Genomic DNA, 18,442 nt, shown 5'->3' on the forward strand with positions numbered 1-18,442 from the left:
ATTGTATCGTCCTTTTTTTCTTCAGTAGCTACTGTTTTTTAATCCACATCCTCTACACACACATACACAAATGTTTCGTCAATCTCTCAGGAGGTGCGCTCGCATCAGCGGCGCAACCTTTGCCGCCCCGGCTCTCCGAACGACCACCAGACCTGCCACCCTTCAGACGATTGCGAAGTCTTCGCCCAGCGCGCTTCGCGTGCCCCTTAGCATTCATGCATTCAGACTCTACTCTAGCGAGGCCGCCGACGCTGCGGCCGCGCCGGTCGCCGAGGATGAAGGAAAGGCCTCTGGTCTGACGACCAAGTTCGCCGATTTGACCAAGTTGGACGTCCACACTACCCTTGTCGACACCATCACGCAGAGGATGCGGTACGAGGACATGACGGATGTCCAGAGCAAGACCATCGAACCCGCGCTGAAGGGCATGGACCTGTAAGTCAATGATCATCGATGCGACTCTGCCGTACAATGTACTGACGCTCCCTACTAGGGTCGCCCAAGCAAAGACAGGTACCGGAAAGACCCTGGCGTTCCTCATTCCCATCGTGCAGAGAATGCTTGCGGCGGACCCGTCGCTCGCGACCAGAAGAGCGCGGTACCAAGCCAGCTCCAAGGACATTCGTGGAATCATCATCTCTCCTACACGTGAGCTTGCCGAGCAAATCGCCATCGAAGCCGAGAAGCTGTGCGCGAACACGGGCCTGGTCGTCCAGCGCGCCGTCGGTGGAACACGAAAGGGCGAGATGCTGCATAAGACCCGTAGAGAAGGTTGCCACTTGCTTGTTGGTACGCCCGGACGTCTCAACGACCTTCTCGAGGATCCCTACAGCGGAATCGAGGCCCCCAACCTGGCTGCGATTGTCCTCGATGAGGCCGACCGCATGCTTGACGTCGGGTTCGAGAGGGAGCTGCAGTCTATTGTCGACCAGCTGCCCGACGTCCGCACTTCTAACCGCCAGACTCTGCTCTTCTCTGCCACCATCCCCAAGAACGTCATCGCTCTTGCCCGCCAATGGGTTCGCCCCGACAACTTTGACTTCATCCAGACCATCGATAAGGACGACGTTCTCACCCACGACAGAGTTGATCAGCACGTTGTTCACTGCAGAGGCTGGGCCAACGTCTTCCCTGCCATGTACGAGCTTATCGACAAGGAAATCGCGAAGAGAACGGCCGATCGGGAAATGATGCCCTTCAAGGCCCTCGTGTTCTTGCCCACGTCGGCTCTGGTCGATCTTGTCGGCGATGTTGATATTTCGATGAGAGGGGATCGCGATCGCGTCCAGGGCTGGAGAATCCACTCCAAGCTCACCCAGGCCCAGCGTACGAAGTCTGCAGAGTTGTTCCGCAAGGCCAGGTCCGGTATCCTGTTCTCCACCGACGTTACTGCCAGAGGTCTCGATTTCCCCAACGTCACCCACGTTATCCAGATCGGCGCTACCTCGGACCGTGAGCAGTACATCCACAGACTTGGCCGCACGGCTCGCGCTGGCAAGGAGGGTGAGGGATGGATATTCCTCTCTGATAGCGAAATGGAGACTGCCCGCCGGGAACTTCAAGGCCTTCCCTTGAAGCCCAACAAGACGATCGAGTGTGCCCAGCACGACTTCACCAGCGGAGCCGAGCCCACAGCGCTGTGCAAGAAGGTGACCGAGGCTTCTTCTCGGGTTGACCCTCAAGTCTTGGAAGTTGCCTACCTGTCTATGTTTGGCCAGAACCGCGACAACGTCCAGGCCAAGGTTGACGAGCTCCGCGAGTGGTGGATCGATGCCATGGAGCAAGACGACACGCCCGCCTTGAGTGCTTCCACTGTCGAGAAGCGTGGTCTGCGCAGAATCAAGGGTCTCAACGTCAGACAACCTGGCTCCAGGTACGGTAGCGACAGCGGCGACCGTGGAGGCTTCAGCCGTGGTGGTGACCGCGGCGATCGCGGTGGCTTCAGCCGTGGTGGTGACCGCGGCGACCGCGGTGGCTTCAGCCGTCGCGAGCCCCGTGACGCTTTTGAGAAGATGGAGATGGACGGCTCCAGCTCTGACCGCCGCTCAGGTGGTTTCAGCCGGGGTGGCGGCCGCGACGGCGGACGTGGCTTCGGTGGAAGAGACCGTCAGCAGAGATCCTCTTTCTAAGCGGAAGATGATGACAACGGCCCCCGGAAGCGTAGCGGGTGATCGAGCGAAGGAAGAAGAGAAGCAAGCAAAACGAAAAAAAGCAAAAAGGCCCCAATGAATCGGAAGAGGTCTGTGAGACACGGAAGACGTTTTTTTAACGACCTCGGAAACTGAATTAGACATGTCATACCCCCCTACACATTACCACCACTCCCCTTTCTTCCTGTTTTTTTTTTTAAGGGAAACAGGCTTGTATCATACCAATTTTTGCAACGGAGCACAGGAAAAAAAAGGGGGGCTTTACTCGAGGGAGTTGTGCTTGTATTACCACCACCACCGACATTGAGACGCGGGGCTACAACGTTCCCAAAGAGATTTTCAACTGTACGAGATTAAAGGGGGCGGAAAAAAGGATGCTCAACTGTAGCGCCATGTAAATAATACTGGGGGATATCAAATCTCCAACTCTCATCTTCAAGATACAGAAACTACCATTCGCTCTTGTTTTGTGTGAAGTTACCCTGTCTATCAATGCTTCCTCAATATCATTTATTTTGAGCCAAGGCGTTGCCCGTCCATACGTGTGTGCTTGTTGACTTTATCAACAACCCTGGTCTGCGCTTCACGTGTAGCTCCCGAGTAGAATAACCCAGTCATGTATTGCGAGGCCCATCTGCTCCCAGCAACGCCAGACGAACGTTCATTTACAGCCAATTACTATTTTCCCAACAAAGGGATGGCCGGTCCCCTTTTTCTGTTTCTGAAAATTGTCACCAAAAATCGTAGCCCTCTAGGACCGCCCCCCTGAACGCCCAGATAATGAAATGAATGCGCGCCTCTTCCGAGAGAAGGGTATCAGCATCCCCCCCCAAACCCAAACGACAAAAACAATTACCGCACGAAGCACAAGGCTCATTTGCCAAACCTCGTCCGTCTTTCACCGGCCACCCAACAGCGCATTGGCATCCCACAAAAGAACCCTCTCATCCCAGCCGACGGTAGCAACCCACCCACCAACACCAAACAGACACCAGTCGACACCGACAACAAACTCAGTATGCCGATTCATAACCCCAACCTGCGCACCAATCTGCGCCCCGCCCGGAGGTCCACCGACCGGCGGCGCGTTCGACCGATCATCCCACAACCTGACCGTCATATCATAACTCGCCGTCAACAACAAGTCACTCGCATGCGGACTCCACGCGAGCCTCCGAACGGCATACTCGTGGCCCTGCATCACCGCCACGGGACCCCCCGTCGGGTTCCGAATGTCAAAGGTGCGGACGGCGCGGTCGACGCCGCCGGTGGCGATGACGGTGTCGCGGTACTTGTTCCAGTCGTGGGTGAGGACCTCGGCGGGCGCGGCGGACGGGTGGGAGGGGCCCGCGGCGTGGACGGGGATCATGGAGGTGAGGTGGTAGCGGGAGGAGACGGGGGTGCGGAGGTCAAAGATGCGGATTTGGGAGTCGGAGGAGACGGAGGAGATGATGTGCGGGTTGGAGGGTTGGAAGGCGGCGGAGTAGGTGCAGTTTCCTACGGGGAGGGTGCGGAGGGAGTGGTCGCGGGTTGGGGACCACTGGGAGCGGTTTGTCAGTATACGAAGGTCCTCCCTGTCTCTCTCTCTCTCTCTCTCTCTCTCTCTCTCTCTCTCTCTCTCTCTCTCTCTTTCCTCTCTTGTGAAGTTTTGGGGGGGTGGTTTCTACCAACGTACCACTTTGATCGTGCCATCCCACGAGCTCGAGACGAAGGTGTCCTTTGTGATGGGGCTCCAGTTTACGGAAAAGGTCTCGCGCTTGTGTTCGTGGAAGTTCATGATGGGGAAGTCCTTTACGCCGAGGTCGAAGAGCTTGATGGAGCCATCGCCGCAGGCGACGACGAGCTGGTTCTCGTTGATCTCGGACCAGGCAAGGTCATATTGCGAATCGTTGGTGTCGAATCTGTTGTTTTTGTCATGGGTTGTGTGAGCTATCTAACTACCTAAGGAGGGGTAGCAAAAGGGGGGAATGAGGAAACGGGGAGGGCTCACGTCGTCTCGACTTCGATCCCTCGCGCCGTCAGCCCTAGGCAGAAGACGCGGCCGTTGCCGACGATGCCAAAGTTGGCCGACGATGCTACGGCGATGCGCGAGTCGTAGTAGGGCGAGTATTTTACGGCGTAGGGGTTGTAGCCCTGCGTACGGAATTCGAGCATCGGGGCCATGGCGGGCGCGGAGGGGAATTCGCAAACGCAATGCGCGATGCGGGCCCGTGGTTTTTTGTCTTTTGGTCGAGAGCGAGGGGAAAGGTTTTGGTTGTTGGCACAGGCAAAGGTGCTGAGGTGAACAATCAAGCCAAAGAGGTACCGCTACCTACACACACACGCTCACAGAAAAAAAGCATATGACCGCGGGACGGGATAGCTCTGGCCGGTCGACGGCTACATCACCGCGCCCGATCCGGGGTACCTCGGCAGACTGGGGAGAAGGGCCAAGGGCCAGGCGGGTTTGCGGGCAACGCCGCCAGTGGGGTGGTGCGGATGGCGGGGCAGAAAATGCAGTAAAGTGGGAGATGCGATTATCGGGGGCGCTATGGAAGACAGCAGTAATTGACTGTTTGGAGGTGGGGGAGAAGCACGTGCTTTCGCGCTACACACGCGCCTCCTCACTACGCCCTTTGCAATGACACTTGCTAGAAACATGGAGTCTGGACTGGTGGGGTGTTATGCTTCGGTTTTTGACTCGGATGCATTCGCTTTCCAAAATTTCCATGAGATTGGTGGGCATGCACATATCTTCATGACTTTCTCCAAGGTCGTCCACTCGTGTGGTCACTGACGACATACGTCATGGACTCGTTTCTCATCAGGAAGAAGCGGAAGCTCATTCAAGAGGAAAAGCCAGCAGACGATGATGAGCCGACCGAGGTGAAGCTAGCTATTCTCTCTTCACTTCACCCAAATTTGGAGCAAGATGTACTGTTAGACGTCCTCTTGGCACACAATGGCTCCGTCGCCGAATCGCTCGAGGCTCTCAAGGCGCCAATCCCGATCAAAAAGTCGAATGGAGTCAATGGTGCCCAAAGCTCTCTTCGGCACTTTGGTGTAAAGTCGGAAGATGGCAGCAACGGTCCACAACCAAAGAAGAAACTCATGTCCAAGAAGGGGGCCACGCTTCACTTATACGATCCGGTCGACATTGCTGAACACACGCCATGCACCGTCATCCACAACTTCCTCCCGCAAGAGGAAGCCAACGACCTCTTGCGAGAACTCATGACGGAAGCAAAGTCTTTTGAGAAGAACGTCACGTTCAAATTGTTCGACAATGTCGTCGCTAGCCCGCACACATCGAGTTTCTACGTCGAAAGCTACGACGAGATCCAAACGCAGAAGACGGACTACCTCTACAACGGCGCCAAGCTGAGCGACATTCGCCGCATCACGCCGCAGCTTATCAAGGTCAAGCCCAAAGTCGCAGAAGCCGTGAATCAAGAGATCCAGACAAGAATGAAGACCCGCTACCCCGGGGGCAAGAAGCTTCGGTACCAGTCGCCCAGGCCGTGGGCTCCCAACATGGCTTTTGTCAACTGCTACGACGGGCCGCAGGAGAATGTTGGGTGGCACAGCGACCAGCTGACCTACCTCGGCCCCCGCACCGTAATCGGGTCGGTATCACTGGGCGTCGCCCGGGAGTTCCGCGTGCGAAGGATCATCCCCAAGGACGGCGGCGGCGGCGAGAACGGGAACAGCACGACAACGACGGCTGAGGACGCCGACGCAGAGGGCCAGATCTCGATCCACCTCCCTCACAACTCCCTCCTCGTGATGCACGCCGAGATGCAGGAAGAGTGGAAGCACAGCATCGCGGCGGCGCAGGCCATCGACCCGCACCGCGTCGCCGGCAACAAGCGCATCAACATCACCTACCGCGATTACAGGGCCGATATGCACCCGAGACACACGCCAAAATGCGACTGCGGGATTCCGTGCGTGCTGAGGGTCGTGCAGAGGAAGAAGGAGAACCACGGGAGGTACTTTTGGATGTGTCACGGAGGCAACGTGCCCGGCAAGGACAGTTGCTCGTTTTTCCAGTGGGCCAAGTTTGACGACGATGGGGCTCCTATATGGACTCATACGACTCGGAAGCTCAACACTTGATTTCTTTTTCAACGCCTAGAATCTTTCTACTCGACTACGGAACAACCTCGTCCTCAACGCCTCGCCTAATTCACCGGTGAAAGCCGCTACAGTCCCGCCTCAGGGGTTCACGTATCCAGGCTGATGCTCAGTCTTGCCATCGATCTGGAGAACCTTCAGACTCTTCAGTTCCACTCCGTCGAGGACCCGCGCGTTGACGGGATGTCTCGTCTTCGACCTCTCGTACCAGTACTGCGCTCGCTCCACCAGATTACTCTGCTCCTCCTCGCTCAGAGGGTTGATCGCATTGGTGACGGGGACGCCGCACGTCTTGCAAAACGTCTTTGCGAGGATGTGGTGCCCGAAAATGTAGCGGCCAATCTTGGCGTCGTCTCCCGTCAGCACGACTTGGTCGGTGTTGGGGTACAACCAGACGTATCCATTCTATTCAAAAAGTCAGCATGACATTTCTCCTTTCCCCGACACGGGCATTTAGTAGGGGGGCCCTTTTGCTGACCCTTTCGCAGATGCTGCAGTTGCACTCGATGATTTCGGCTTCGTACGTCTCGTCAATGGGCTTGCTGACGACGGCGACCGTCAGAGCGCCGCAGTGGCAGCTGCCGGTGTAGAGCTTGCCCCCTTCGACCTCGGCCGTCGGCCTGGGGCCCTTGTGGGTGTGAGGCTCGTATTTGGCGCCGGAAGACGCGCCGTCCCAACTGCAGAGATCGGGTCAGCTTTTTGTTTTCGACCGGCTTTGTAGGGGTTATGGGTTGCATACGTCTTCTTCTCCATCCCGAAAATATCGAGATCTTGGATCGAGCGCACCTGCAGAAATGTGTCAGCCCTAGTGTTTTTCCCCCCTCGGATAGATCTTGAGACGGGGGAAAGGATGCAAGACACTCACGTTTAGGACTATTCCGTTGGGGGAATCCGCCAGGATGGGCGTAGCACAGTTTCCGCAGAACTTCCACAGCTGTCAGCAAACTACTCGGAGGAGACTTTCTTGTTTCCCATTGGCATTTCTTGATTTCGGCTCACCTTGTGCGTAATCTGGCCCGGACCAAAGTTGTACGTCGAGAGATCGTCCTCGGCGCCCTTGACGAAGCGCAGGTCGTCGCGTTGGGGAATCACCCAGAGGGTCCCCTTCCTGGTGCAGAGGCTGCAGTTGCAGGCGTTGGCGGACTTGATCTCTGGGAGCTGGACCTCGTAGACGAAGGCTTTGCAGTGGCAGTTGCCGCGGTAGGTCTGCTTTGGCTCTTCGGTGGTGGTCATGTTGATAGAATGGTAATGAGACAGAAACGATGTTGATCACGTGGGTAATGAGGTTGTGAGATGTTTGGGTGATGATGTAAAGATGAATTGTATGAGATCACAAGTTTAGAGCGGCTATTTGCACGGTTCTTTATAGAATTGATTTAAGAGTTCTCCATAACCTGCATCGAGACGAAGCTGACCAGTTGAGGGGGGAACCTTGTCTCTCTCCCTAGCCATTTACTTAGCGCCACAATCTGTTGAGACAAGGATGTGTGGATTTGGATTGCACGGGAGTTCAATGTGGACTATCGTAAACTTCGGACTGGGGATACGATCGTACGCGGGAAGTAGGACACAGTATTTTCGGACGAGGGGTTTCTACAAGTATCGTCCGTGAACGCCAGAGATCAGCATTCGCTGAGAGCTAACATTCATGAGGTAAGTTTGTAAGAACGGAGCGAGGGGCATGTTTGGTTCTAGGGCCAACGCCACAAACGACGCCTCCGCGCGCGATTGACTGAGAAAGGGAACGCCATATTATCACGTTGTCAGGTGACTCTGTACACTCTTGAAGATTGGTTTCCCCGGGCAATTTAGATTCTATACGGGAGACTGGGTGACCCCGCATTAAAGAGGCGTTACCAGACATCAAAGTCTGGCTGGATTATTGTTTCGTGAGAGGTCTCCCTCGTGGTTGGCGTGAGACAAACACAATATGCACAGAAGTTTGAGGTGTACCAGTCGTGAACCGGACCTGCATGATCACTACCGATATCTTCACAGCGTGTCCATTTTTTGTTGTGGCGCCGGGTTATCTTACAGCTGGGCATGCAGACCTCGGTTCAGCTGAGAATGAGATGAGACCGTCTTGAAGAGTGAGATGAGGCTGGCGAGTAAGCGAGGGGTTAGTTGAGGAGATGGGAAATCGAAACACGCAGCAGGCAGCAGTCAGCAGTCATCAAGGAATTATCCATCAGGACAGACGTCATATCCTTCGTCCTCAATTGCAACGATAAAGATGAGCAAGTTTTTGTTGGGCGGCCAATGGCCATTGGAGTCCATCTATTGTGGTAAGCGAGGATTTCAAATTTTTTTTTTGGCATTGTGTGATCTGGCATGTTGGGGTGAAAGGAAGGACGAACGAAGCGACGAACGTTGGATGTTGAGATGAACGCGCCCACTTATCGGGGAGGCTTGTGTCATCCTTCCGTCCGTCCGAACGGGACTTTAGGTGCCGTTAATGGGGCTCGGCGGAGAAGGGGGCCCCCTTCGGAGTCGGAGGGATTCAAAGAAAGAAAAGAGAAGCCATCTCGACGACGGTTCAAAAAGAGCAGTGCATCCTTCCTCGGGTCGTTCGATCGACATTGGAGGGACAGTGAACCCCGGATTCGAGGTCTGCGGGCAAGTTGTTGATCGGACTTTAGCGGATATCTGATGTCAGCCGGTCCAGTGTCATCGACGGCAGAGCAGAGGGTTCGCTAAGCTCGCCCGACTTACACTCACCGACGACCGTCGGCCGATAGAAATGTCCGCGTACGGTTGTACCTTTACCTTGGCTACATCATCCATCTCAATAGTCCAAAAGACAGGAGAATTGTGAACACCGTTTTCTCTTTATTTTCCGATACTCTGGTTTCTGAACGTTTCTTTGCGAATTTCTTCCACGTCTAGTATCACGTCTAGTTGTGTGCTCTAGCAGAAAAGTTATTGGTTTGCGTTCAGAACGATACAGATTATCCTTCCGTCTGACGTAGATAGACAAGCACGCAAAAGACGCCAATACGGAGCACTATCCAGTGCCTGTATTCTTTCAATGTAACAGGCACGGTTTATAATCGCTTAATCAGTTACGCAGCAATATCTCCGTCCAATCGGCGGGATGCAAAAAGAGGTCGCCAAGATCTGGGCGCCAGGTTGAATACTCCCCCCAACTATCCCAAGTTCGTCTCATTTAAGGTAAGGAGATTTATTCCCCCTCCCCGCATAGAGATTTCGAATCACACCTTGCAAGCATGCAACACCAGGGATCGGCCGTCGCCTTCTTTCCGCTTACAGATCCGTACCGGCTCCCGTAAACTCCGGGCCACCCGTTTCCGCGGATGACAACCTTAATGCAACGGCTATTGTTCAAGGCCCCCATTCTGACCTTGGAGTCCTCCGGGCTCAACCCCCTTGGGTCCATCACATCCCCTCTCGCCTTGACTTTATCCCTGAGAAAAATCACCGTTGTTACTCAAAACCGCGCGCGCGCGCGCCCCCTTTCCACATTCCATTCAACCCGCAGCCTCTGCCAAGACTGATCATCATCAGCAGGTTACATTCTTTGATGACATGGCTGCCGATTCGTTCAAAAAGAAGACTCTCTTTTCTGAGACCTCGTCAACCTTGTTTCTCGTCATACCTGTATAAAGTGGAAACACCAGCCCTCCCTTGTCCATGGTTTCCCGTGGATTTGCCCAAACCAACATTGCACAGGTCTTGGAAATAAGGTAAGGTTACCTTCCTTTTACAACAACCCTAGTCTCCGCAGTACCGTTGCTTGGGACCTGCTCTGATGGGAAGTCACCCGCCGGCAATTCGTTGCATCGCGTACTACGTGATTTGGCTTGGCGGCGCGGAAAAAGGGGAGTCCACCACCTTTGGTGACAAAGATTCATTCCATCACATCCTCGGTCTTCGGCTAGATACGTGCATGGTATAGATGGCCCCCAGGGAGAGAGAGATCTGCCTTCCTATGCGGTGACAGGGTGATCCTGTGTAAAATGTAGTCCATCGCTATACTCCGTACAAGACGCCTGCCGGCACTTTGCTTGAGCAGCATGCTGTGGAATACAGGGAGGACGGATGATGGGCCAAGATCTACAACTTTGTCATTCCCCCGCTCCCGGTCTGCCAGGGAAGAAGGCCAGTGTGATGACCCAGGTCTGGTATTAACGATCTGTAGTGTAGGGCAGCTGGAAGGCAAGTTCGGATGGAAAACGCTTCCGTGCTGCCTGGCCCTTGCCATGATAGACTGGTTAATGACTTGGAAAGCTGGTCCTTGCCTTCTTGGCCCCCGGTCTTAAAGAGCGAGGAAGGACGTCGGTTCCTCTTCCTTGATTCTGGCTTTCGATTGCTGTTCTCTCGTCTTTATCCATCCATACCTCCCATATCCAATTTGTGGAGTTGAAGATTCGGGGCGTGCTCTTCATCTTCCTTTCCAGAGCATCAATCTCGGCCTCCGTCAGGTTGTTCTGAGACGATCATCTATCACGTAGCCTCCTTGGCGATCGCCTGCCCTCGTCACGAGTCAATACAATGGCACCCATCACGTCCTTCGCCGCGGTTGCTGCCGCCGGCGCGGCTTTGTTCTCGACAGTCGCGGCTCAATGCGCGAACCTCACTCCCGTCGCGCAACCCCAGCTGGCGCCAGGGTATACCTCCAAACTCATCTTGAACGGGCTGTCGAGGCCCCGCAGTCTTCAGTTTGACACTCTGGGCAACCTGCTCATCGCCGAGCAAGGAGGCACGGGTGTCAAGTACGTGAAGCTCACAGGCAATGGCGGAGTGAACGTCTGCGTGGCTTCCCAGAAGACACTCATCTCCAACGCAAATGTAGGAAGTCCCGTCATTCCGTCTGCATCTTCATACCAGCGCAGCAGCTAACCCTTCGTCTAGCTCGCTCACGGTTTGGCCCTGTCTGCTGACGGCAAGACCATCTATGCAGCAACGGCATCCGAAGTGCTTGCGTACTCTTACGACGCTGCTGCCGGTACTGTTGGGCAGGCGAGGTCCATCATCAACGGCATGACGCAGACCGGCCACCAGAGCCGCACTTTGCTGATCCCCAAGGACAAGCCGAATGTCTTGCTCGTTTCCCGCGGCTCCGCTCCGAATCTTGACCTTCCAACTGCCGAGGCTGCGTCCGGCCGCAGTCAGATCCGCGCCTTTGATCTGACAAAATTGACGGGCAGCGCCGTGAATTACACAACGGGAGAACTGTTTGGATGGGGACTGCGTAATAGTGTCGGTGTTGGAGAGAACCCCTTGGATGGAGGCATTGTAAGTGCTTGCTGCATACTCGCAGAGACTCCAGCCAGCTAATGGTCTGTCAGTGGTCCGTCGAGAACTCTCTGGATAACATGGACCGCAACAGCGTGGATATTCACAATGATAACCCGGGCGAGGAACTGAACTACCACGGCAGCTACAGAGCGGCGTCGAACCCGCAGAAGGGCGCAAACTATGGCTACCCCAACTGCTTTGCCGTCTGGGAGACCAGCACCGTCACGGGCGTACCCAATGTGAAAGTGGGAAGCCAAGTCATCCAGGGTAATGCGTCTGGCAGCGTCACAGACCAGTATTGCCAGACTGTTCCCACTCCACCGCGGCTCACTTTCCAGGCTCACATGGCGCCGCTGGACGTTAAGTTTTCTCCGAATGGATCATCCGCATACATTTCCTTCCATGGCAGCTGGTAAGTACTTCCGGAGTGTGGACACAGTACAAACAAATGTTGACGCTCTTGACAGGAACCGCTCTCCTGGTGACGGCTATCGCCTCAGCAGAGTCGACTTTGGTGCCAACGGACAGCCGCTTGCAGCGTCTACCAGCAAGACGGCCGAGGTCGAGGTTGCGTGGAACGTCAACAACGCTGTTTGCCCTGGAAGCTGCTTCCGACCCGTTGGTCTTGCGTTTGACAAGAAGGGAAGGTTGTTCATGCTTAGCGATTCTACCGGCGAGCTATTTGTCCTTACGGTGCCTGCTTAGAATTCGGGTAAGCCGTGCCACCGTCACAATTGAAGGTGGGGTTGGAGGGGTTTATGGCAGAAATTTGGTGGGCTCTATGCGAGGAGATGGGCGCGTATGAAGGGCATTTCTTATACATGGTTATCTTAGCCAACCTGGCAATGACGATATTTTGACAAAGCAATCGGATAAAGATGCTGATTGACGAGGGGAACGCTGTGTGTCAAACGAGTCAAACAAAACATTTCCTCCCAACGAGGTTCCCCAAGACAGAGACAAGCGGGGAAGTTCTGACAGTACAGAGCCCTGGAGGACCTAGGTAAGTACCCACTAGTGGTTGCTGTGCAGCAACGCAGAGCTCGACCCCTGCCTCGGCCCGGACTTTGGGTGGGCCAAACGGGGGTCTCCCAGAGTCCAATGGGCGCGTTGGCTATCCCGTTTTGCACCCATTTGGGGAAGGCCCTTTCTGTGCCGCCCACGCCAGAATCCGTGTTTCCCGCGATGATGTGCGCCAGGCAGGCACGACAGGCACAAGTGGAAGCCTCTAGTTCAGTGGACGGATCGGTGACAGGCAGGCGCAAACCGCGGGTGGTGTCGCGCAGACGCAACTAATGGCACAGCGCTCCAATCACACGTCGCGCTGCCCGCCCTTCAGTCTCACCCGTCCCGTCCCTCCGTGCCTTCCATCCATCCATTCTCTTCCATCCCTCTGTGACTCTCTCGTCTTTCGCCTTTTCTCTCTCACCCAGCAGCCTGACCAAGGAACTTGCTCCCGCATTCTTTCCAGGTGGGACTGAACCATCGCATCAGACATTGAATTTGCCATTTCTCGTCCCGTCATTTCAGAGCCATCTTTGCGGTCGATAGACGATATCATCGAGCGACATTTTTTTTGTCGCCGTTTACTCGACGCCCCCGGCCAAGCGCTCGGAATCTGTGTCAGGCTTTGCGACGCTGCAACGTCGGAGCCAAAGCCGTTCAACCTAAGAACGCCGACGCGCGCGCGCTGTTTGGCACGACCTCTGGTGCTAGCCTGATCCTTTCGTTTTCCAACGTCTTTGCGTGCATTGCACATTGCACATTGCACCCCTCATCGTCGCTTCGCCGCGCCATCCGACAAACGCCTGCGACAAATTCCCACGAGCCTGCACGTGCAGCCCTACGAGCGAACGACCGACCGTCACTGCGTTCCTGCAGGCGATTTACCCTACGACTACGCATGCGAGTCTAACCATCGCGCCACGGACTATACGTCATCACGAAGTACCTTAGTTTCCGACTAAAGGCACAGCAATGCCCATCCTTCCTCGACAAACCACCACGGACGGTGTCGTCGTGGTCCCCGCCACGTACGGCGGCTGGTCGAGCCTCCCCGCCGGCGCGATCGTGGGCATCACTCTTGGCGCCGTCGCCGGATTCCTGCTCGTCCTGTGGATGGTCTACACCTGTCTCAACTTTGGCCGGCCGGTTGAGGCCTCGTCGTCATCCGTATACACCGGCACCGCGTCGGTCGTCTCGGTGCGGCGGCAGCGGTCCAAGAGCCGGTATCGACACCATAAACACCGCAGCCCGCGGGCGAGAGTGATTGCGACGGAGGAGGTGCGGGTCAGAGAGAGCGTGAGTAGGCCGCCGCCGGGGCCGGGGGGCAGCGGCGGTCCTATTATTGTTGAAGCGGCGCCGCCGCCGCCGATGCAGGAGCGGCGGAGCTATAGTCGGGTACCGCCGCCGAGGGTCGTGACGGACGACGAGGAGGATGAGGTGGTTGTGATTGAGGAGCATTCGCCGTCGGATAGAAGGAGACGGCGGCATAGTAGCTCGCGGCGGCACAGTCATCGGGGAGAGAGCCGGCGTCGGAGCCGGGACTACTGAGGTTTGGCGTGCCTACCTGACGTCCAAGATCGCGTTGTTCTTTTCTCTTCTTTTCAAGCGACTGGATTAGTGTTGGGACCGTTTTTGTAATAGATTCTGTTGCGGTGCCGTGAGTGCGGCATATTCACGTAGGCGATGAGCGAAGTTGTACGAACCTTTTTTGTTGGGATGGACGATATACTAGGGCGATGTACGTCAAACACGGACATGGGATACTGGATACTGGAGATACCGATCGGAGCGGGAAGGTAAGGATGGGGAAAGGAGGGGAGGAAGTGTCAGATGGAAGATCAAGTGTGGGGTGACTCCGGACAGCGGGATGGGGCCGAAGACGTGTTCGGTTTCGATACGAAAGCCCGTATTGCCATAAGTTGGGATCTGAAGTTGGGATGTGGTCGATCTCAAAGTATTTCCCGAATACGGCGGATTTGGTGATCCCATGATCGTTTAGCACGCCAATGGATGGGCATTGTGGTGCTGCCTCGGTAGCTGGTGCGCGCGCGTGAAGAGGTTGCAATGTTTTGGGCCTCGTCACCTGTTATCACGCATGAGGAGACATCTGAAGGGAATAAGTGATGAAATAAGACCTGTTACGGTCGAGTACTTTTTGGAGGGAATCGAGCGCATTTTGATGGATGAGACGGAAGGCGATTGATACCAAAGCGCGGATATAATCTGGACTATTCTTCCCATTTCATCTCATTGCTCTACTCTAATCTGCTGAAAACCCATTGATGAACAACGCAGTCGAGGTCCGTCAGTTCCCTCACTAACACGGAGTTTCCGCGCCCATGGTGTGATTGGTGTTTGCAATAGTGACATGCTCGCTCTCTGGAATATGCAGCTACTGCAAGGTACCTAAGGGTAAGGCATGATGAACAGAAATCGACGATGCCCCTAGCAGAACTTTGGATGAATGAGATGGGTAAGTAAGGTAAGTAAGACTTGTAACCTCTTCCCCGTCAAGTCGACCTAAATAAATAAATAATGCACTGGCAGCAGGTGTGGTCAAACGGGGATTGGCCAATGACGGCAGCAGGAGCCGCATTTCACATGCTTTCCCCGGACTTGTGGAGGAGGGCACGCCCATGCTCCAAATAGTTTCAGAATGACATCACCTGCGAGCTTTCGGCTTCCCGGTCGTGGGTAAGAGCGCCACCACGTCCACACCTCAGGTACCATAGGTGCATAGGTACCGGTATCCAATTCTTTACGAGACAAATCAAACAATCAGGCACAGGCACAGGCAAGTTCCTAATCCGGCAATTGGTAGGAAAGGGCGTCGTCCATTTGCACACACATACACACACACTCCCTTTCCCGATTCTACCACTTTCGACGCTAGGTAGCTTACCTAGGGTGCTCGAGGTACCTCACCTCTGAGGAGAGCTCTTGTTGTCTGGCTTGTGAGACATCATAGCTCCCACTTCCATCCTTCCCGCGGCCGACGTATAGCTCCGAGTAGTGTAGCTCGGGGCGTCTCTCCCTCCCTTTTAACGTTTGACCTTTCCCTTCCCACCTTTCCTGCCTCTGTGCCTCTCCTGTGACGTTTATCTTTTCCCACCAACTCGAACATCTGTGTCTGCCCAAACTGAGGATAACAACAACACCTCCCCCGCAAGACATCAACGAAGCCTGAACTTCATTTGGCTCCAGGTACTATACAAGAGAACCAAATTGGTCCGTTCGCCAGCTTGAAGGATTCACCTACGATTCCATAGCTCCACACGGCAAAATAGCAAGACGTCTTTCGATTCGACGCTGACACGAGCGCAAGATGGATCATCCAGGTACGCAGACGTCACCCATACACACACACACACACGAACACCCTGAACGAGACGGCAGCATCTCGCTGCCAACACTTGCAAGAACCCTGGCTGTAGCTCATGGCGGCTAAGAGACGCTATCCCCCACGCCTGCAACTCGGTGCTTCGGGGTGGTCGAATCTTGAGTCGCTGCGCCGCTCGCCCTTCCCCCCCTCTTAGATTCAACTAGACGAGCCCAAGGGCGTATTCTTACTGACAAACATCCGGCTACAGTCAAGGAGATCAAGACCATAATCCGGGACCTAGTCCAGGGATCCCCCGAGAAGCAGCAGAATGCTCTCTACTCCAACTTCACCGAGGACGCCTCCTTCACCCACCCATTTTGCCATGTCCCGTCCTTTGGCAACATCCAGATCCCGTTTCTCTTCACCATCAACTCGCGCTGGCTGGTCCTCATGATTTACCGCTGGTACCGCATTTTGAGCCCTAATATTGAAATGGAGATTGAGTCTTCCGGTACGTTCCCTGTCGTTAGTCTGGTCAGCTATCTCTCTTGGAGGCAGCTTTCTACGGCATAACAATGTACTACAGTCCGAAATGCTAAACCCCCTACAGTCCAAGACCAGAAGACAAACCTGCTCTACGTCAAGATGCGCCAAGACTTCCGCCTGTGGTTCGTTCCCTTCTACTCGGCCCCCGTCGACTTTGTCGTCGTCCTTCGCCTAGAGACCCGCACAATCGACGCCAACGGCAACCCGCTGCCCCGCGGCTACGGCGACACCGCCTCTGTCGGAACCCGTCAACGCCAGTTCATCGTCAGTCAGGAGGATCACTACCAGGTCGGCGAGTGGCTCAAGTTTATCGCCCCCTTCTTTGGTTACTGGGCCTGGCACGCCTGGACCCTCTTGGCAACGGCGCTGTGTGTCGTTGGCGCCTTCTTTGGATATCCCCTCACCCTGCTTTTCGGACAGATGGCTGGCCCCAACAGTAATGGCAACGGCCAGGAGAGTAAGCGAGAGTAGGACGCCGCGGTTGACGATCTATTTATTTTTTTGGGAGAGTTTCAGAATGGCCTAGCAAGAGTAGCTGATGAGGTGTCAAGCAAGTCTTGGTATTGATTGTGCGAAAGCTGAGTGAGGAGGAAGGGATATCTTTGAAATATGAATAGTCAACTGGAATGGTATTGGGTTTGCACTATTAGCGAATAGTTGCCGGTACTGAATGGGGTATGTTTAGCAACCTACGCAGGGCATTGGACTTTGAACTATGGTCACTGAGTTTGACTTGATCATGCTTTCCGTGGATACGGGCTCGTGTAAAGGAGTGACCTTCATCGTTGACCATCCCAGCTAGTGTAGAGAAGCGAGGTGAAGTCAGTCCTCCCCTGAGCTCCCATCCCATCCATCCGAATATAAGGTAGCCCGTCCCACAGGCACCTGCCTCGCTTCTTCTCACACCTATGTTCCTCTCCTTCCTCCTCCCGTCCTTAGACCTACCATCTCGTGCGGGGCCAAGGGGTATATATACCACCCCAACTCCGTTCCTGTCACCAGCACAGCAGCGTCCGTCTAGGTCGGCGGGTCAGGTCAAGCTGTGTGCGAGGTGGTCGAGTTGGTTAAAACAATAAAAATAAATACTCCAGTGAAGTCAGATTTCGGGTTGACTGAGGGGCGCGCTGTTCGATTCCGGGCAGGGGCGTGGGTTCTAGTTCAGTTATACCCCCCCTCCCCCGTCCCTTTTCCTTTGTTCTTTGATATAGTAGAGGCAGAGGTTCATTGATGATAAGTTAATCCTATTCGGCGCTGGTCATGAGTTGCTCAACATACGTAAATCCAACACTTTCGAGTACAATCAACTTGGTGATGGCATAGTAAAGAAGCGTAAAGTGATCCATTTTCTCATTCAACCCAACGAGAAGACTTAGTATAATCGGCAAAAGTCTCGCTGGCTCTCCTCTCTCTCTCTCTACACTCACTACCTTACTTCACCTCTACTTTTTCCCTCTCTCCCACTCACTCGCTTTTCTGGGTATACCAAAATTCAGACTGCAAGCAACAGATTTTCCTTGCGCCCACGGGACCAGCCTCCCTTCCCCCAGCTTCATCTCAACACGAAAACCACTCTCGCCATTCATTTTTTGAATATGTCCATCCGCGCAATATACATCTGTCCGCACCGAGTTGGTCCCTTTTGTGTTGTGTGTTTTGAAAGATCTGCTTCCCCCCCTTTTTGCCAATCCGGTTCGTCAATATATATAAAATAAAAAAAGGTCTTGCCTGCCATCCCTGCTTTTTCTGATCCGTTTTTCCGGGCTGTGTCCGTATCTTTCGTACGGGTTGAGATTCATCACAAAATATACTATACTGCAAGTCATGAAGTCCGGCTGGCGTCATCCTTCCCTTCAAAGAGAGAAGGCGGCGTGTTCGGCACGGAGGCGTCAACTGAGATTTATCCCAGAGGCCGCCGGCGTCGTGGCCTAAGCACACACACACACACACACACACACACGTCAGCCCTTCCATTTTGGCGTTTCCCAGCCGTTTTTGTTTTGTGTTGGTATCATCATAAGGGCTAGTAATGCATTTCTAGCACGGA

At 54.6% G+C, this 18,442-nt stretch overlaps 8 protein-coding genes across 8 annotated transcripts; 5 read left to right on the forward strand and 3 right to left on the reverse strand.

The window, feature by feature from the left end:
• Positions 1–70: 70 nt before the first annotated feature.
• BDP81DRAFT_310525 (DEAD/DEAH box helicase) lies at positions 71–2,129 on the forward strand (the record flags this gene model as incomplete). Its single annotated transcript, XM_060583645.1, has 2 exons — positions 71–435; positions 494–2,129. 2 exons carry the CDS (start codon positions 71–73, stop codon positions 2,127–2,129), a joined length of 2,001 nt encoding a protein of 666 aa, XP_060449594.1.
• Positions 2,130–2,752: 623 nt separating this feature from the next.
• BDP81DRAFT_125691 (WD repeat domain-containing protein) lies at positions 2,753–4,524 on the reverse strand. The gene is made up of 3 exons (XM_060581663.1): positions 4,141–4,524; positions 3,826–4,051; positions 2,753–3,690 (listed from the first exon to the last, which is right to left on the reverse strand). Exons 1-3 carry the CDS (start codon positions 4,311–4,313, stop codon positions 3,049–3,051), a joined length of 1,041 nt encoding a protein of 346 aa, XP_060449595.1. The 5' UTR covers positions 4,314–4,524; the 3' UTR covers positions 2,753–3,048.
• Positions 4,525–4,776: 252 nt separating this feature from the next.
• BDP81DRAFT_125719 (GRF zinc finger protein) lies at positions 4,777–6,509 on the forward strand. Its single transcript, XM_060581665.1, has 2 exons — positions 4,777–6,306; positions 6,352–6,509. Exon 1 carries the CDS (start codon positions 4,938–4,940, stop codon positions 6,246–6,248), a length of 1,311 nt encoding a protein of 436 aa, XP_060449596.1. The 5' UTR covers positions 4,777–4,937; the 3' UTR covers positions 6,249–6,306; positions 6,352–6,509.
• BDP81DRAFT_125702 (glutathione-dependent formaldehyde-activating enzyme) lies at positions 6,298–7,681 on the reverse strand. The gene is made up of 5 exons (XM_060581664.1): positions 7,266–7,681; positions 7,132–7,191; positions 7,006–7,052; positions 6,745–6,943; positions 6,298–6,671 (listed from the first exon to the last, which is right to left on the reverse strand). Exons 1-5 carry the CDS (start codon positions 7,497–7,499, stop codon positions 6,348–6,350), a joined length of 864 nt encoding a protein of 287 aa, XP_060449597.1. The 5' UTR covers positions 7,500–7,681; the 3' UTR covers positions 6,298–6,347.
• Positions 7,682–10,778: 3,097 nt separating this feature from the next.
• BDP81DRAFT_504279 (soluble quino protein glucose/sorbosone dehydrogenase) lies at positions 10,779–12,403 on the forward strand (the record flags this gene model as incomplete). The annotated part of the gene is made up of 4 exons (XM_060595619.1): positions 10,779–11,075; positions 11,139–11,522; positions 11,576–11,937; positions 11,993–12,403. The coding sequence occupies 4 exons, from the start codon at positions 10,779–10,781 to the stop codon at positions 12,228–12,230; spliced, it is 1,281 nt and encodes a 426-aa protein (XP_060449598.1). The 3' UTR covers positions 12,231–12,403.
• A 990-nt stretch (positions 12,404–13,393) lies between these two features.
• On the forward strand, positions 13,394–14,176 carry BDP81DRAFT_125751 (uncharacterized protein). The gene has a single exon (XM_060581666.1). The coding sequence runs from the start codon at positions 13,503–13,505 to the stop codon at positions 14,076–14,078; it is 576 nt and encodes a 191-aa protein (XP_060449599.1). The 5' UTR covers positions 13,394–13,502; the 3' UTR covers positions 14,079–14,176.
• Positions 14,177–14,652, reverse strand: BDP81DRAFT_125752 (uncharacterized protein). Its single transcript, XM_060581667.1, has one exon. The coding sequence runs from the start codon at positions 14,517–14,519 to the stop codon at positions 14,274–14,276; it is 246 nt and encodes an 81-aa protein (XP_060449600.1). The 5' UTR covers positions 14,520–14,652; the 3' UTR covers positions 14,177–14,273.
• An 813-nt stretch (positions 14,653–15,465) lies between these two features.
• Positions 15,466–17,232, forward strand: BDP81DRAFT_468572 (uncharacterized protein). Its single transcript, XM_060594492.1, has 3 exons — positions 15,466–15,868; positions 16,121–16,363; positions 16,463–17,232. Exons 1-3 carry the CDS (start codon positions 15,856–15,858, stop codon positions 16,867–16,869), a joined length of 663 nt encoding a protein of 220 aa, XP_060449601.1. The 5' UTR covers positions 15,466–15,855; the 3' UTR covers positions 16,870–17,232.
• Positions 17,233–18,442: the final 1,210 nt, after the last annotated feature.

Source organism: Colletotrichum phormii, assembly GCF_030913505.1.
Source record: "Colletotrichum phormii strain CBS 102054 chromosome Unknown BDP81scaffold_3, whole genome shotgun sequence".
Lineage (NCBI taxonomy): Eukaryota > Fungi > Ascomycota > Sordariomycetes > Glomerellales > Glomerellaceae > Colletotrichum > Colletotrichum phormii.

Excerpts from the sequence above, each read along its gene's own strand:
- BDP81DRAFT_125691 (XM_060581663.1), bottom strand. The coding sequence starts at position 4,313 with ATGGCCCCGATGCTCGAATTCCGTACGCAGGGCTACAACCCCTACGCC. Across the intron at positions 4,052-4,140 it reads GGGATCGAAGTCGAGACGAC|ATTCGACACCAACGATTCGC; the intron begins GTGAGCCCTCCC and ends CAAAAACAACAG. Across the intron at positions 3,691-3,825 it reads GGGATGGCACGATCAAAGTG|TGGTCCCCAACCCGCGACCA; the intron begins GTACGTTGGTAG and ends AACCGCTCCCAG.
- BDP81DRAFT_125719 (XM_060581665.1), top strand. The coding sequence starts at position 4,938 with ATGGACTCGTTTCTCATCAGGAAGAAGCGGAAGCTCATTCAAGAGGAA.
- BDP81DRAFT_125702 (XM_060581664.1), bottom strand. The coding sequence starts at position 7,499 with ATGACCACCACCGAAGAGCCAAAGCAGACCTACCGCGGCAACTGCCAC. Across the intron at positions 7,053-7,131 it reads CCAACGGAATAGTCCTAAAC|GTGCGCTCGATCCAAGATCT; the intron begins GTGAGTGTCTTG and ends ACATTTCTGCAG. Across the intron at positions 6,944-7,005 it reads TTCGGGATGGAGAAGAAGAC|TTGGGACGGCGCGTCTTCCG; the intron begins GTATGCAACCCA and ends CGATCTCTGCAG.
- BDP81DRAFT_125751 (XM_060581666.1), top strand. The coding sequence starts at position 13,503 with ATGCCCATCCTTCCTCGACAAACCACCACGGACGGTGTCGTCGTGGTC.
- BDP81DRAFT_125752 (XM_060581667.1), bottom strand. The coding sequence starts at position 14,519 with ATGGGATCACCAAATCCGCCGTATTCGGGAAATACTTTGAGATCGACC.
- BDP81DRAFT_468572 (XM_060594492.1), top strand. Across the intron at positions 16,364-16,462 it reads AATGGAGATTGAGTCTTCCG|TCCAAGACCAGAAGACAAAC; the intron begins GTACGTTCCCTG and ends AACCCCCTACAG.